This window comes from Oncorhynchus masou, chromosome 13 (genome assembly GCF_036934945.1).
Source record: "Oncorhynchus masou masou isolate Uvic2021 chromosome 13, UVic_Omas_1.1, whole genome shotgun sequence".
Lineage (NCBI taxonomy): Eukaryota > Metazoa > Chordata > Actinopteri > Salmoniformes > Salmonidae > Oncorhynchus > Oncorhynchus masou.
Genome location: NC_088224.1, coordinates 34,781,105 through 34,797,753, shown reverse-complemented (window position 1 = coordinate 34,797,753; position 16,649 = coordinate 34,781,105). Strand labels below are relative to the sequence as shown.

Below are 16,649 nucleotides of genomic sequence, written 5' to 3'. Positions count from 1 at the left end.
GCTACCACTAGAGTGAAAGCACTGCCAGCATTCAATAGTGACCAAAACATCAGTCGGGAAGCATAGGAACTGAGAAGTGGTCTGCGGTCCCCACCTGCAGAACCACTCCTTTATTGGGGGTGTCTTGCTAATTGCCTATAATTTCCACCTGTTGTCTATTCCATTTGCACAACAGCATGTGAAATTTATTGTCAATCAGTGTTGCTTCCTAAGTGGACAGTTTGATTTCACAGAAGTGTGATTGACTTGGAGTTACATTGTGTTGTTTAAGTGTTCCCTTTGTGTTTTTGAGCTGTGTGTGTGTGTGTGTGTATATATATATATATATATTCAAACCAATTTTTATTTGTCACATGCGCCGAATACTAATCTACAATGCAGTGTAAAAAAAAAAATGGGACCCGGTAATGTTTGCCATGTGGTAGCAGGGAGAACAGTCTATGACTAGGGTGGCTGGAGTCTTTGACAATTTTTAGTGGCTTCCTCTGACACCGCCTGGTATAGAGGTCCGAGATGGCTGGAAGCTTGGCCCCGGTGATGTACTGGGGGGGATGACGTCATTGAATCACTTATTGATGAAGCCAGTGACTGATGTGTACACCTCAATGCCATCAGAAGAATCCAGGAACATATTCCAGTCTGTGCAAGCAACACAATCCTGTAGCTTAGCATCTGCTTCCTCTGACCACTTTCTTTTATTGACCTGAGTCAGTGGTGCTTCCTGCTTTAATTTTTGCTTGCAAGCAGGAATCGGGAGGATATAATTATAGTCAGATTTGCCAAATGGAGGACGAGGGAGAGCTTTGTACGCGTCGGTGTTGTAAAGGTGGTCTAGAGTCTTTTTTCCCTCTGGTTGCATGTTTAACATGCTGGTAGAAATGTGGTAGAACTGATTTGTTTCCCTGCATTAAAGTCCCTGGCCACTAGGACTGCCACCTCTGGATGAAAGGGGGATACCTAGTCAGTTGTAAACCTGAATGCCTTCAACTGAAATGTGTCTTCCGAGTGTTTTCCTGTTTGATTATGGTGTTATGCAGCTCATTGAGTGCTATCTTAGTGCCAGCATTGGTCTGTGGTGGTATATAGACAGCTATGAAAAATACAGATGACAACTCTCTAGGTAGATAGTGTGGTCTACAGCTTATCATAAGATACTCCACCTCAGGTGAGCAGAACTTTGAGACTTCCTTATATATCATACACCAGCTGTTTACAAATATACATAGACCACCACCCCTTGTCTTACCGGAGGCGTCTGTTCGGTCCTTCTGATACAGTTTAAAACCCGCCAACTATATGTTATTCATGTTGTCATTCAGCCAGGACTCTGTGAAACATAAGATATTATAGTTTTTAATGTTACGTTGGTAGTTTAGTCTTGCTCGTAGGTCATCAATTTTGCACGTTGGCCAATTGAACAGATGGAAGTGGGGGTTTACTCGCTCGCCTACGAATTCCTAGGAGGCAGCCCAACCTCCGCCTCCTTTTTTTCTTTCCGTCCTCTCTTTGCGGAAATGATGGGGATTTGTTTTTTTTAAGTTAGAAATTTCGCAAAGAAACTAACAAAATAGCAGTTGGTTAGAAGCACATACAGTGGGGCAAAAAAGTATTTAGTCAGCCACCAATTGTGCAAGTTCTCCCACTTAAAAAGATGAGGCCTGTAATTTTCATCATACACTTCAACTATGACAGACAAAATGAGAAGAAAAAAAATCCAGAAAATCACATTGTAGGATTTTTAATAAATTTATTTGCAAATTATGGAGGAAAATAAGTATTTGGTCACCTACAAACAAGCTAGATTTCTGTCTCTCACAGACCTGTAACTTCTTCTTCAAGAGGCTCCTCTGTCCTACACTTGTTAACTGTATTAATGGCACCTGTTTGAACTTGTTATCAGTATAAAAGACACCTGTCCACAGCCTCAAACAGTCACACTCCAAACTCCACTATGGCCAAGACCAAAGAGCTGTCAAAGGACACCAGAAACAAAATTGTAGACCTGCACCAGGCTGGGAAGACTGAATCTGCAATAGGTAAGCAGCTTGGTTTGAAATCAACTGTGGGAGCAATTATTAGGAAATGGAAGACATACAAGACCACTGATAATCTCCTTCGATCTGGGGCTCCACGCAAGATCTCACCCATGGGGTCAAAATGATCACAAGAACGGTGAGCAAAAATCCCAGAACCATACGGGGGGACCTAGTGAATGACCTGCAGAGAGCTGAGACCACAGTAACAAAGCCTACCATCAGTAACACACTACGCCGCCAGGGACTCAAATCCTGCAGTGTCAGACGTGTCCCCCTGCTTAAGCCAGTACATATCCAGGCCCGTCTGAAGTTTGCTAGGGAGCATTTGGATGATCCAGAAGAAGATTGGGAGAATGTCATATGGTCAGATGAAATCAAAATAGAACTTTTGGTAAAAACTCAACTCGTCGTCTTTGGAGGACAAAGCATGCCGAGTTGCATCCAAAGAACACCACACCTACTGTGAAGCATGGGGGTGGAAACATCATGCTTTGGAGCTGTTTTTCTGCAAAGGGACCAGGACGACTGATCCGTGTAAAGGAAAGAATGAATGGGGCCATGTATCGTGGAATTGTGAGTGAAAACCCCCTTCCATCAGCAAGGGCATTGAATATGAAATGTGGCTGGGTCTTTCAGCATGACAATGATCCCAAACACACCGCCCGGGCAACAAAGGAGTGGCTTCGTAAGAAGCATTTCAAGGTCCTGGAGTGGCCGAGCCAGTGTCCAGATCTCAACCCCATAGAAAATCTTTGGATGGAGTTGAAAGTCTGTGTTACCCAGCAACAGACCCAAAACATCACTGCTGTAGAGGAGATCTGCATGGAGGAATGGGCCAAAATACCAGCAACAGTGTGTGAAAACCTTGTGAAGACTTACAGAAAACATTTGACCTCTGTCATTGCCAACAAAGTATTGAGAAACTTTTATTGACCAAATACTTATTTTCCACCATAATTTGCAAATAAATTCATAAAAAATCCTACAATGTGATTTTCTGGATTTTTTTTCTTATTTTGTTTGTCATAGTTTAAGTGTACCTATGATGATAAATTACAGGCCTCATCTTTTTAAGTGTGAGAACTTGCACAATTGGTGGCTGACTAAATACTTTTTTGCCCCACTGTATAACGTCAGCCATTCTCTCAGGCGCCATTCTACCATTCATGGGAATACTTTGGAACAGATTTCCAACATTTTAAAAATGTTTTTAAAAATGCTCAAACTTTGGGCGCCAAATCAAAGCACTGCCAGTTGGGGAACCCTGACGTAGGACATCAAATGTTGTTTCTATTAAAAAAGTGTAATTTTTAAGAGCAAATGCCTGAATACAGGGAAAAATCTGGAACCTGGATAAACAAAGTGGAATTTGGCAAAATATGAAATTTGTTATAGGTCCTTAATTAGCTTGCACGATGGATATCAGTGAACATGTTGGTAATACCTTTCCCTTGATCAAAAGCTTCATATTGTTGTGAGTAGCAGTCATTTCAACCTAGAGTAAAGTAGGTATTATCTGTATTTGTCACTGAATCTCTATGATGTTCCTTATGTCAAATAGAATTTCAAAGTGATTGTTAAGTGATATCAGTTTGTCAGGTGTTTCTCTAGTTGTTCCCAAAATGATTTCACACTGCATGAATCATTTATTTAATTAGGGTTTTTCCTTGAGGTTTCTTGTAATGTTTTTTTTCGCTGTACAGCCTGTGTAGGTAGGTGGTGCCTACTTGTACATGAAATATACTAGTCCATTAAGTAATTCTGGGATATCCCAGAAGTTATTTGTTCCTCTTAGTGCAGACTTGGGAAATGAGTCATTCCTTTGCTGGCAGGCTTTCTGTCCACCCACAACTCTACAGTGCCAAGGGAGTACTGCTTTTCTCTCTGACCCTCCCTCCCCTGACTCCATCTCTCTCTCTCTTTTTTCTCTCTCCCTCAGATGCGATGACGGCTGGCTCCAGAGACAAGAGGAAGTGGCTTTTGCCTCTGTGCTCCCCCGACAGAACCAGTCTTTAACACAGACAAACAACGGACACTTTTTGCCAGACGCTTTCTCCCAAGCACTGATTTTGCTCTCCTCCCTCTTTGGGACATCATGGAACGCCAAGGCCCACTCCCTATAATCGTGGTCATTCTAGGGGTTATGGGTACATGTTTGGCCAGGCTTACCCCCCGGGTCTCGTTTACTATGGGTAAGTCAAACACTTTTTATGATCTTGTTAGCTCCTCGAGTATGAACTTTTGAAATCCAGTGATGCATTCCAAGGCTTTCATTTAGTCTCGCTGTCTTAAAGTGACAGTCGCTTAAAGCAAAGTACTTTGCAGCTGTGAATACTCTCCAATGACTGTATTTAGCTATGGATTATAAACTATATATATTTTTAAACTTAAGAACAGATCAAAAAGACACTCTTGGTGTGAATGCTTGTCAATCATTCCCGGCTTGGGCTGGAGAGACCCACCCAGTCCACAGACGTTTGTACTTCCAATTGAACTATGCTCCTATACTCGGTATCGTGATATGAAAAATGACAATGACTTGGAATGGCACGGTAAGTATTGTTCTCACCATTGTAGCTCTGGTAGTAATTGCATCCCTCATATGACTAGATGGAGGTTCAATGGGGCCAACGAAGGGTCAGAAGTGCAACAGCGCTAACAGGGGGGAAATGCGATCGTGAGTGACAAGCATTGCTAAACATTGCTCTAACTGGGTGAGGCCGATTCAGCGTTGAGTTAATTGTTCAAGAATCAATCACTTACGAATGATCAATGCTCATTGGTACTTTTTAAAAATGTATTTAACCTTTATTTAACTTGGCAAGTCCGTGAAGAACAAATTCGTATTTACAATGACGGCCTACTTGTCTCTGAGCAGAGATGATTACTTCAGACCAAAATACACATCTTTGCCATCTGTATATGGTGACGCTGTCATTATGTGCATGTTGTATAGTTGGTTCCAAAGTTATCCCACATGAGCCTTTCACAGGCTCGCATGGAATAACTTTGAGTGGTCTGTTGCCATCCATCATTTGTGGATATTCTGGAGAGGGGAATGAAAGTTGAGCTGAACCGATGCGCTGTTGTCTCTCTCTCTCGTACAAAGCACTGTTCTCTGCAGTCATAATAAGAAGAGCTCCCGGGTTTTGCCCCAACTAACGACGTACTAATGAGACGTGCATTATGGTTAACGAAGCAGCCAGCGGATGACATCACAATGGTTTTGAACTGTTCGGTTGCATGGTCTTCAAAGCGTGTATTCATTACTATTGTTGAAGTGAAACTAACAGCGTTTGAACTACTTTGCAGATATGAAAAGTTTTTATTACGTTTTATTTACTGCAGTGCTTTCCCACTCTATATTGCCATAGAATATTCACAAATGCCTTACTGTCATTCCCAAAAATTCGATGAAAACGTGAAAAGGAACGTACAGTGCTCGCTTTTCAGAAAATATAATACAATAAAAAGGTATATTCTTCCAAGGTGGTTATTATGAACAGATTTTAATAAGATTTAATGTGGCTAAAACACTGTCAGTTCCACTTGAAGGGGCTGGGCAGTAACATAAAAAACCCCGGAATGTTGTAATATGGTTTTTAAACTTTCAGTTTGTTTGCTCCAGTTAAGGGTTGGAAGTTGTAACATAAAGTAAATAGTATCCAACGTTGGCCATTTGTTTGTATAACACTACGGTTCCTGCCTTAGTTTGCACTGAAAATGTCTCCATTCCTGCTCAAATATCACGCAAAGCACAGTTTCCAATAGAAATGTAGCCTATCCTCTAAGCTTCTAGTTCTTTCAGCTGTTGAATCTATGTTTGGAATTTACGTTTAAGATGCAGATAACCTCAAGGGATTGCCAGAATGTTTCAGTTCAATGTGTCTTCAGTGTTTACTGTGCAAATTGCTGAACCATTTTCACCTATCTCTGCTTTGCTTTTCCTATGGCCATTTCAGTGGCTTGTGTTTTGTTTAAAAGCTGTGTTGGCCATTGAGACCGAGGCCCTAATGGATTTCTACTTAACATCGGAAGTGAGTTACGGGAACTACTCAGTAAAACAGGGTAATAGTCTGCAGTGTCATCAATGGAATCGAGTAGGCCCCTGACTTGAAAATATTACTGGGTAAGATGAGGACACTGGCACAATTTGGCAGACTGTTTCAGGTCTTATAATAATGTGCAGTTCATAGAGCCCTATCATATGTTTTTGTTTTTTTTGCCTGATTACCTTTTAGTTTTTTCCCAAATTCTGTTTTCACCCATTTGTTTTTCTTTGATTCCATTGGCACCCCAAAAGTGCAGGGGTTTGATCAAAATCCCACTTTTTAAATAGGTCAGCCAATGTTGGATGCACCGATATGACATTCTTGGCCAATACCAATATCCTACATTTTCCTAGCCAAAAAACCTGATCCTGATAACCGGTATTTAACATTTTTTTTTGTGGCCTTCTAAGCATTCTAGTACAGTTAAATAGTTGAAACACACACACACACACGGACCAAAAAGTCCCCATCACCAGTAAAACATAATCAAAACCTATTTCTTTCATTTACTTGCTGTGCTGTTTCGTTGTTAATTTGTTCAGTCGTTTCATTATCAATCAGGATTTCATCATACATGTCAAGCAGTGAAGTTTCAGCTCTGTCTGTGGCCTGTCGTGGGTCCTCTTCTGTGCTTCACTGTCACTGTGTCCATTTCTATCTTATACAGCTGTGTCTAACATTTCACATAAACCCTGTTTCTTGTCTGCATCAAAGTAGCGGTCCTTGTACCTAGCATTGAGCATGGTGGCGAAACATTAAGGAGGCTCAGAGAATGCCACCGAATCGCTTGGTTTACAGTAGAGGTCCCACCAATTTAATTGGAATGGCCCATTTCAAGTTTTCATAACAATCGGTAATTGGCATTTTTGGACGCCGATAATATTACAATCCACGAGGAGACTGCGTGGCAGGTTGACCACCTGTTACTCCACGAGGAGACTGCGTGGCAGGCTGACCACCTGTTACGTGAGTGCAGGCAGCAAGGATCCATGGGAAGTTGCTAGCTGGTATTAAACATCTTATAAAAAAACAATCAATCATCATTGATATTACTATTTTAACTAGCTTGTCCTGCGGTGCATATAATCAATGCGGTGCTTGATATTGTCACTTCTCGTGCGATCAGTGTAAGCAGAGTCAGGGTATATGCAGCAGTTTGGGTCGCCTGGCTTGTTGCGACCTGTGTGACAACCGTTTCCTCCTAACACAGACCGTCATTAATTTGCCAGAATTTTACATAATTATGACAACATTGAAGGCTGTGCAATGTAACAGCAATATTTAGACTTAGGGTTGCCACCCGTTTGATAAAATATGGAACGGTTCCGTATTTCACTGAAAGAATAAATGTTTTCAAAATAATAGTTTCCGGATTTGACCATATTTATGACCGAAGGCTTGTATTTCTGTGTGTTTTAATTATATTATAATTAAGTCTATGATTTGATAGAGCAGTCTGACTGAGCAGTGGTAGGCAGCAGCAGGCTGTTGACAATATTGAGACTATATACAGGGGGGGGGGTACCGATACAGAGTCCATGTGCGGGGGCACCGGTTAGTTGAGGAAGTATGTACATGTAGGTAGAGTTAGTCACTCAGAGTGGCAGGGGTGTAAAGGGGGGGCAATGCAAATAATCTGAGTAGCCATCTGACTAGATGTTCAGGAGTCTTATGGCTTGGGGGTAGAAGCTCTTTAGATGACTCTTGGGCCTAGACTTGGCGCTCCAGTACCACTTGCCGTGAGGGAGCAGAGAAAACAGTATGTCTAGGGTGGCTGGAGTCTTTGACAATTTTTAGGGCCTTCCTCTGACACTGCATGGTAATGAGGTTCTGGATGTCAGAAAGCTTGGCCCCATTGATGTACTGGGATATTCGCACTACCCTCTGTAGTGCCTTGCGGTCAGAGGCCGAGCAGTTTCCATACTAGGCAGTGATGCAACCAGTCAGAATGCTCTCGATGGTGCATCTAAAACCTTTTGAGGATCTGAGGACCCATGCCAAATCTTTTCAGTCTCCTGAGGGGGGATATGTTTTGTTGTGCCCTCTTCACAACTGTCTTGGTGTGCTTGGACCATGTTAGTTTGTTGTTGATGTGGACCCCAAGGACCTTGACGCTCTCAACCTGCTCCACTACAGCCCTGTCGATGAGAATGGGGGCGTGCTCGGGTCCTCTTTTTCCTGTTATCCACAATCCTCTCCTTTGTATTGATCACGTTGAAGGAGGTTGTTTTCCTGGCACCACACAGCCAGGTCTGACCTCCTCCTTATAGGCTGTCTCGTTGTTGTCGGTGATCAGGCCTACCACTGTTGATTCATTGGCAAATTTTAATGATGATGTTAGTCGTGCCTGTTAGCAGTGTTTAGTCACAACCAATGGTCTCTTCTATGGCCTTGCCTGGGAGGATGAGATCAGTGGTTCCCAAACCGTTTTTGCCCAGGACCCCATTTTGATATCAAAATTATTTTTGCGTAATTTTTACCCCCCTTTTCTCCCCTATTTCATGATTACAACCTTGTCTCATCGCTGCAACTCCCCAATGGGCTCGGGAGAAGCGAAGGTCATGTCATGCATCCGCCAAACCACGCTTCTTAACACCCGCTCGCTTAGCCTGGAAGCCAGCTGCACCAATGTGCCAGAGGAAACACTGTTCAACTGACGGCCGAATTCCGTCTGCAGGCACCCGGCCCGCCACGAGGAGTTGAGCCAACCCCCTGGCCAAACCCTCCCCTAACCCGGACGACTCTGGGCCAATTGTGCATTGCACCTATGGAACTCCCGGTCACTGCTGATAATGAGACAGCCTGGGATCAAACCCCAGACTTCTGTGACGCCACAACACAACACTGCAATGCAGTGCCTTAGACCGCTGCGCAACTCAGGAGGCCGTATGTCTCTGTTATTCATTCACGTGTATTGACATCCACACATTTCCGGGAGCAACCACTTGCGTGACTGAGCAAGAAACCCAGTGGAGGACCCTTTTGAAGCACAGGCCTCTCAGACCACACTCATCACTGGGCACATCTCCCTCTCCCTGGGGTGGGCAGAAAGCACACTAGGAGATTGTCCCACAACCTCAAAGTTCATCTACACTCAGATCGAACATTCACACACACCCGCACAGTTTCTTCTGACTCACTGGGGTGGTTATGAATGATGTCCGTTTGCTGATATCCCTCACAAACCTTGAACACAAACACGCCACGCTCTTGCAAGCTTGTAAGCATTCATTCAACCCTCACTTTCCTCCGTTTGCCAAAAGCTTTTCACAATGCTTGAAGCACAGCGCTGTTTGACTTTATGACAAGCCTATCAACTCCAATAAGAACATCCAATAGTCAAAGGTCTATGAAATACAAATGGTATAGAGAGAAATAGTCCTATAATAACTACAACCTAAAACTTCTTAACTGGGAATATTGAATACTCATGTTAAAAGGAACCACCAGCTTTTTCATATGTTCTGAGCAAGGAACTTTAACATGGCACATTTAGCGCTTTTACTTTCTTCTCCAGCACTGTGTTTTTGTATTATTTAAACCAAATTGAACATGTTTCATTATTCATGAGACTAAATTGATTTTATTTATGTACTAAGTTAAAATACAAGTGTATCGGCATTAAAATCATAATTGGTCGACCTCTAGTTTACAGCCTCTAGTAGAGTACTTTTGCAAGTTTTAACCCCACTGCCTGTGTGGGCAATTTTGTTGAGCAAGTGTTTCAATGCCATGAGAGTGTCTGCTGCAGACACAGTTGATGAGCTTATTTCTTGAGTCAGTAGTTCGAATGGCGGCTCAGTATGATGAAATCCTGGTTGAGAATGAACAACGAAACAGCAGAGCAAGTAAGTGAAAGAAATAGGTTTTTGATGATGTTTTACTGGTAATGGGGACATTTGTAAATGCCAACAAAGTAACTTGTGTGTTTTAACTATTTAACTGCACTAAAATGCTTAAAAGACCGCTAAAATTCAAAAAATCTGATATCGGGTTTTTGTTTGGCACGGAAAATATCGGGTATGTGGTAAAAATGGCATATCTGTGCATCGCTAAGCTACGTTATATAGGTATGCACGTCAGCATTTGTAGCGAATATCGGCCAATTACGAGATATTGTGCATCCCTATCCAATGTAGTTGCTTTTCTAAGTCCACAACAATGCTTAAAACCCTATCAGGAGACCACTTTGGAAGTGTGGGCAAAATATTAGTGCATTTAGATTTTTGTGTGTAGGTACACTTTTAATGCCAGTGCACACCAGCAAGACACCGTTGTTTAGTTAGCAATGTTGCACACATGTGATTGCAGCGTTTGCAAAACAAATGGCCACTGGATTGATGCAAATAATCGTATTCTGCCAAATGCAAACATTTCAATGAGAAGGTTTTTTGGAAGCGCCTTTCCATCTCTACCATAAGAAGGTTATCGTTAGCATCATCGCTAATGGCTACACCAGTGTTGACACACACACACAGACCGAGGCATTCCTGTGCCTGTTTCAGAAAGTTGCAGAAAATACAAATCACTGATGCAATTTGTTCAAGTCTTATTATTAACTTGGGAAAACGAATTCTAATAATTTAGCTTAATTAATACGTTTAGTTGATGTCCTAAGTTAAATACATTTTTGAAAATTGTTGAAATCTGTTTTGTCTGGATTCCGTGATTTTTGTTCGCAACACAGATTTTATAGGGCCCTAAATTCACATTGAAGAGGACTCGCTGTATAACACAAGTGGAAGCCCAAACTGTGTCTGACTAGAAGAACAGGAAGCGAAGATGACCTGATTGAGAAAAATAAATGTGAAAGCGGATACATTTGCAGACTTAGGTGAAGCTTTTTTGTTTTGATTCCTCTCTGTGGCTTTGTTCTGTTTGGGCACAGTATCAGATTAGGTTGCGTGAGTGTTTTCGTATGTTTTGCTCAGGAATAGTACTAATGGGGTCACTCACCCTTTTTTACAGTTTTGTGCCGTCCCAAACTGTTTTCTTTTTCCTGGCTCGGATGCATCTAATCACATTGTCCTTTTTCAGCATGGTTTCAGCAACAGGCCGTTGCAGTACAGCTAAGCTCGGCTCAGTAGTGTGAAAAGGGTAAGCTTTTAGGCTTCCCCGGAAGCCTGGATTGAACTACTGGAAAAAATGTCCATCCTCTTAGACGATGCCAATACCCCATGCAAGACCCATTTTTCCCCACACTCAATGGAACAGCACAAACGCTAAGTTTAAAGTTGACAACACTTCCTCCAACTCGGGACCCAATATCAGCATCTCCAATAATGCTTATTGTTTAGGGTCAGAAGGGATTGGGATCTGGGGTGCTGATCTTTTATAATTTTGTGAGAGGTGAAAGGAAACAAAGCTGCTCCAGTGTCTTTTCTCCTTTCAGGGCTCACTTAAGTAGTGTTGGAGGCAGGCAGGGAATTAGGGGACTTGATAGAAGCCCGTGGTGTTCCCGTCCTCCCATGCAGCTCGAAATGTTGATTATCTCTGCTTCTTGTAGCTGGGATGACCAAGAGAGCCCGCCAGGCTGATGCCTTAAAACCTGCCTGCTGCTTTAAAGGTGTGTTTTAAGTTCTATCATTTTCTCCCAATAACATTGCAACTTACGAAAGCAGTTTGTCTTATGTTAGGCCAGTGGTCAGACCAGTATGCCAGGTCATTAATGTTTTTCTTCCAGTTTCCAGGAATAGCCTATTGACCTCAGTATCTGATCTACCTTTGCTGTAGTTGGATACATTAAAAAAATATATATAATAATAATGATGTTTTACAAATGCAGGAGAATTGCCTGGCTTTAAGAATGTGGTGTAGAAATGTTTACCTCAGTTTCTGCACCTGCCCTGAACACCTAAGTTGTGAAGAATGTGCTTTCTGCTCACGGTCTGTTAGCGAAATGAGTTTACTCTTTTCTGATTGAGACAGATGAACAAATTTAACCGCTCGTGACTCCATTCTGTGCTGTTTAGAATTCCACAGAATGGTGTTTGAGTTGGCCATGGGCGAGGACCTAAACTGATCACTTTTCACTAAGCTTTACAGAACTTGCTCATTTTCGTTATGCTGACATGCGGATATTTGGAGTTCCTCGTCTCATTGCTTTTGAGGAAGTGTCCTCGGGTAGTGCATTTCTGTCGTTAGCAAACTCTCACATCCCCATTTCCAGCAGACTTTAGTTAACCACTCAGCCTCAGGCAGTGGGGCCTCAGTCAGCTGGAGCCAACCACTAAGATGGTTGGCGTCATGCAACATGCACAACGCGAGTTGTGTACAAATGCGTGCGCACACACCCACACACATTTTATAGATCCATACTTTTTAATGAATGAGTGACGCAATGAATCACACGAGTGTCGATGTCATTACAAATGGATGGCCGTTATATGGTAGTTATTTAGATACAAAATGGCATCAAATTGCGGCGAGAAAAGGGAGAAACATATTCACAACCGTGTGAGAATCTCTCAGGATGAACTTCCACTGAGGTCTCTTCATCTCCTCACTGAGATGAGCCTCAGCCCCGTGTGTGCAGGCAGCGGAGGGATGATGACGCGCGCTGACAGGTACGGGACGGGATCCCTCCTAATCCCCAGGATGGCAGGTTTTATCTGCCGTGTTGCGCAACACCCACCCATCCCCCACTTCACCCGCTTTCTAAATGGGCGACTGCTCACACAGTAGCCCAGTCCGTTGCTCATTCATGAGTAACCCACCCATGAGACATGACCCATAGAGCCACACCGTAGTACGGAAATGCAGTAGTCACTCCCTCTGCCAAATGTCTCACATGGCCAACTCTACGGTGTGAAGTGTCTAAACTCTAATCAACGTAAGTGTGTACTAGTTTTTCATTTTTTTTATTCACAGTTAAGGAGCTCAGAGGTTTTGGGCTTCTCTGTTTTTGCCAGCACACTTGCCTTGACCCAAATGTTGGATCTTTTACTATTTCGAGCGAAGTCTTTAAACTTAATTCCTCGCTCTAGCCCTGTCTTCCACTCCAGCTGTGTTGAGTTAAAATACTGTACCTGCTCCCCCCTCGCCGTGGCGTCTGAGATGGGCGCTGAGTGCTCAGTTCTGGTTGAGCCAGTCAGAACTGGATTCAGGCCAAGCCATTTGTCTTCCAGATCTGTGTTCTAAGTGCCGTCTACACACACTGAACATTTTATCAGCACCAAACATCAGATCTAATATTATTAGTCAGATGTGCCGAACACAACAGGTGTAGACCTTACGAGCCCCTAACCAACAATGCAGTTTAAAAAAACGAGATAAAAGTAGCACTTAATTAAAGAGCAGCAGTAAAATAACAATAACGAGACTATATACAAGGGGGTACTGATAGAGTCCATGTGTGGGGGCCCCGGTTAGTTGAGGAAGTATGTACATGTAGGTAGAGTTAGTCACTCAGAGTGGCAGGGGTGTAAAGGGGGGGGCAATGCAAATAATCTGAATAGCCATCTGACTAGATGTTCAGGAGTCTTATGGCTTGGGGGTAGAAGCTCTTTAGATGACTCTTGGGCCTAGACTTGGTGCTCCAGTACCACTTGCCGTGCGGGAGCAGAGAAAACAATATGTCTTGGGTGGCTGGAGTCTTTGACAATTTTTAGGGCCTTCCTCTGACACTGCATGGTAATGAGGTTCTGGATGTCAGAAAGCTTGGCCCCATTGATGTACTGGGACATTCGCACTACCCTCTGTAGTGCCTTGCGGTCAGAGGCCGAGCAGTTTCCATACCAGGCAGTGATGCAACCAGTCAGAATGCTCTCGATGGTGCATCTAAAACCTTTTGAGGATCTGAGGACCCATGCCAAATCTTTTCAGTCTCCTGAGGGGGGATATGTTTTGTTGTGCCCTCTTCACAACTGTCTTGGTGTGCTTGGACCATGTTAGTTTGTTGTTGATGTGGACCCCAAGGACCTTGACGCTCTCAACCTGCTCCACTACAGCCCTGTCGATGAGAATGGGGGCGTGCTCGGTCCTCTTTTTCCTGCTGTCCACAATCCTCTCCTTTGTATTGATCACGTTGAAGGAGGTTGTTGTCCTGGCACCACACAGCCAGGTCTGACGACCTCCCTATAGGCTGTCTCGTTGTTGTCCGGTATCAGGCCTACCACTGTTGTTTCATTGGCAAATTTAATGATGATGTTAGTCATGTTTGTTAGCTGTGTTTAGTCACAACCAATGGTCTCTTCTATGGCCTTGCCTGGGAGGATGAGATCAGTGGTTCCCAAACCGTTTTTGCCCAGGACACCATTTTGATATCAAAATTATTTTTGTGTAATTTTTTACCCCCCTTTTCTCCCCTATTTCATGACCATGTCTCATCGCTGCAACTCCCCAATGGGCTCGGGAGACACGAAGGTCATGTCATACGTCCGCCAAACCATGCTACACCCGCTCGCTTAGCCTGGAAGCCAGCTGCACCAATGTGCCAGAGGAAACACTGTTCAACTGACGACCGAATTCCGTCTGCAGGCACCCGGCCCGCCACAAGGAGTTGAGCCAACCCCCTGGCCAAACCCTCCCCTAACCCGGACGACTCTGGGCCAATTGTGCATTGCACCTATGGAACTCCCGGTCACTGCTGATAATGAGACAGCCTGTGATCAAACCCCAGACTTCTGTGACGCCACAACACAACACTGCAATGCAGTGCCTTAGACCGCTGCGCAACTCAGGAGGCCGTATGTCTCTCTTATTCATTCACGTGTATTGACATCCACACATTTCCTGGAGCAACCACTTGCGTGACTGAGCAAGAAACCCAGTGGAGGACCCTTTTGAAGCACAGGCCTCTCAGACCACACTCATCACTGGGCACATCTCCCTCTCCCTGGGGTGGGCAGAAAGCACACTAGGAGATTCTCCCACAACCTCAAAGTTCATCTACACTCAGATCCAACATTCACACACACCCACACAGTTTCTTCTGACTCACTGGGGTGGTTATGAATGATGTCCGTTTGCTAATATCCCTCACAAACCTTGAACACAAACCCGCACGCTCTTGCACTCTCTCACACCCCCATGCATGGCCACATTAATCGTCAGACTCAACACCCTTGCAGGCCCGCGCCGAGATGTAAACTCTCTGCAGAGCACAACTTCACACAGATCAAGTCTCATGAGGCCCGAAGGAGTGAAGCAAACAGTCCTTGGCAACCGTTCAAGCTAAATGTGGTCAGCAACCCCTTCTAAGCTTGGCACGGGACACATGGGGGTCCTGAGTAAGGCCGTGTAGAGAAGGCCTTGCCCAGACAAACAAGCAACAGTTTGATTTTGACGTTCAACGTCCCCCCCACCAACTCCTCAGCTGATGTGGTTTTCTCATGACCTCCGCAACAAAGGAGCACTGTGTCCCCATGGCCTGGAAAGAGCCACTTCGTAGGTGGGGTGGGCATGGAGGAAAAACAATTACCTTTATCCCTGAGCCTGCACTTTTGCAAGATGTCTCCTGCTAACAGAGCTTTGAGAAGGACTAAGTGGAGTGGTGAAAGGTGACTTTCCACACAGTGCAACTGGTGTTAAACTAGAGAGGGATGGCAAAGCTCCTGAAGCAATCTAGGGCTGCCAAGTTAACCGACTGGATGTTACATCTGGGTCGTCAGCGTGACTCGACCGCACAAGTTCTTTTGGATTTAAAGAATTGGCATTAGCAGTTACCACTAGGAGCTTGCATGAGTCATCAATTATCAATCAAAAGTTGCACACACCAGCTTGGTATTTTGTCTCAGAGTTCCATAGTTATCTTTCACTTCCTCTGCAGCAAACATTGCGGCTAAGGAACATCAACAGTTTGCTAGTCACGGCACCAATGTGACTGATATTTGGGGCTGTTGGTGCAAGTTCAGAACCTGTTAGTGTGCTGAGCTGTACTTGCATTATGAGTTACTTTGCCCGAGGCCTAAAGACAGGTGTTGACTATCTTTGCTGCACTATTACAAACATTTTTACACTGAAGGCACACATTTGTCATGGTCTGTTCAAAACATTTTTTGGCTGAATACATGACTAATTTGCTTAAATTATTAAAATTGCTTTACCATTTGTGGACCCAGAGTTTGTTTTCAATGTAAGGGAATTCAAAGTTAAAGACGAGAATACTTCTCAAAAATCCCGGCATAATTTTAAACATTCTTATCATTCAGTCGTATGATCATCGCACTGATTCTAGGGCGATAAGTATAGTGGCTGACGTAAATGGTTCCCCCAAACTCTGTTTCAATTTCACAAACCAGTCAAACAACACACTATTTTCACTGTAGCTCATATATAGTAAACCATCATTTGGTCAAACTTTGGACTGTTCCCTTAAAAGGTTACTATCTATCACGTACTGAATCAGACACTCCCCTTCAGAGTTCAAGCAGAACTAGTCTTGTCCGCCAGTCATGTGTCTGACAACTGTGAACCCGGCAAGCCAGGCAAAAGCAGAACAAATGCATTCACAACTCTTCAAAAAGCACAGTTTCTGTGAAAAGTGTTAAATGGGCCCAATCAATATAATCAGTTTTTGCCGTTGACTGGTTTTGAGGAATTTCCTAGTTCTATTAATTTG

At 43.6% G+C, this 16,649-nt stretch overlaps 1 protein-coding gene across 5 annotated transcripts in view; it reads left to right on the top strand.

Moving 5' to 3' along the window:
• sema4ab (sema domain, immunoglobulin domain (Ig), transmembrane domain (TM) and short cytoplasmic domain, (semaphorin) 4Ab) overlaps window positions 1-16,649 on the top strand; it is a 55,746-nt gene that overhangs the window by 18,183 nt on the left and 20,914 nt on the right. For all 5 annotated transcript variants that reach the window (XM_064983568.1, XM_064983567.1, XM_064983566.1 and 2 more), the window contains exon 2: window positions 3,976-4,228. In XM_064983568.1, coding sequence (XP_064839640.1) covers window positions 4,132-4,228 — 97 coding nt within the window. In that variant the 5' untranslated portion in view covers window positions 3,976-4,131. The remainder of the gene's footprint in view (window positions 1-3,975; window positions 4,229-16,649) is intronic.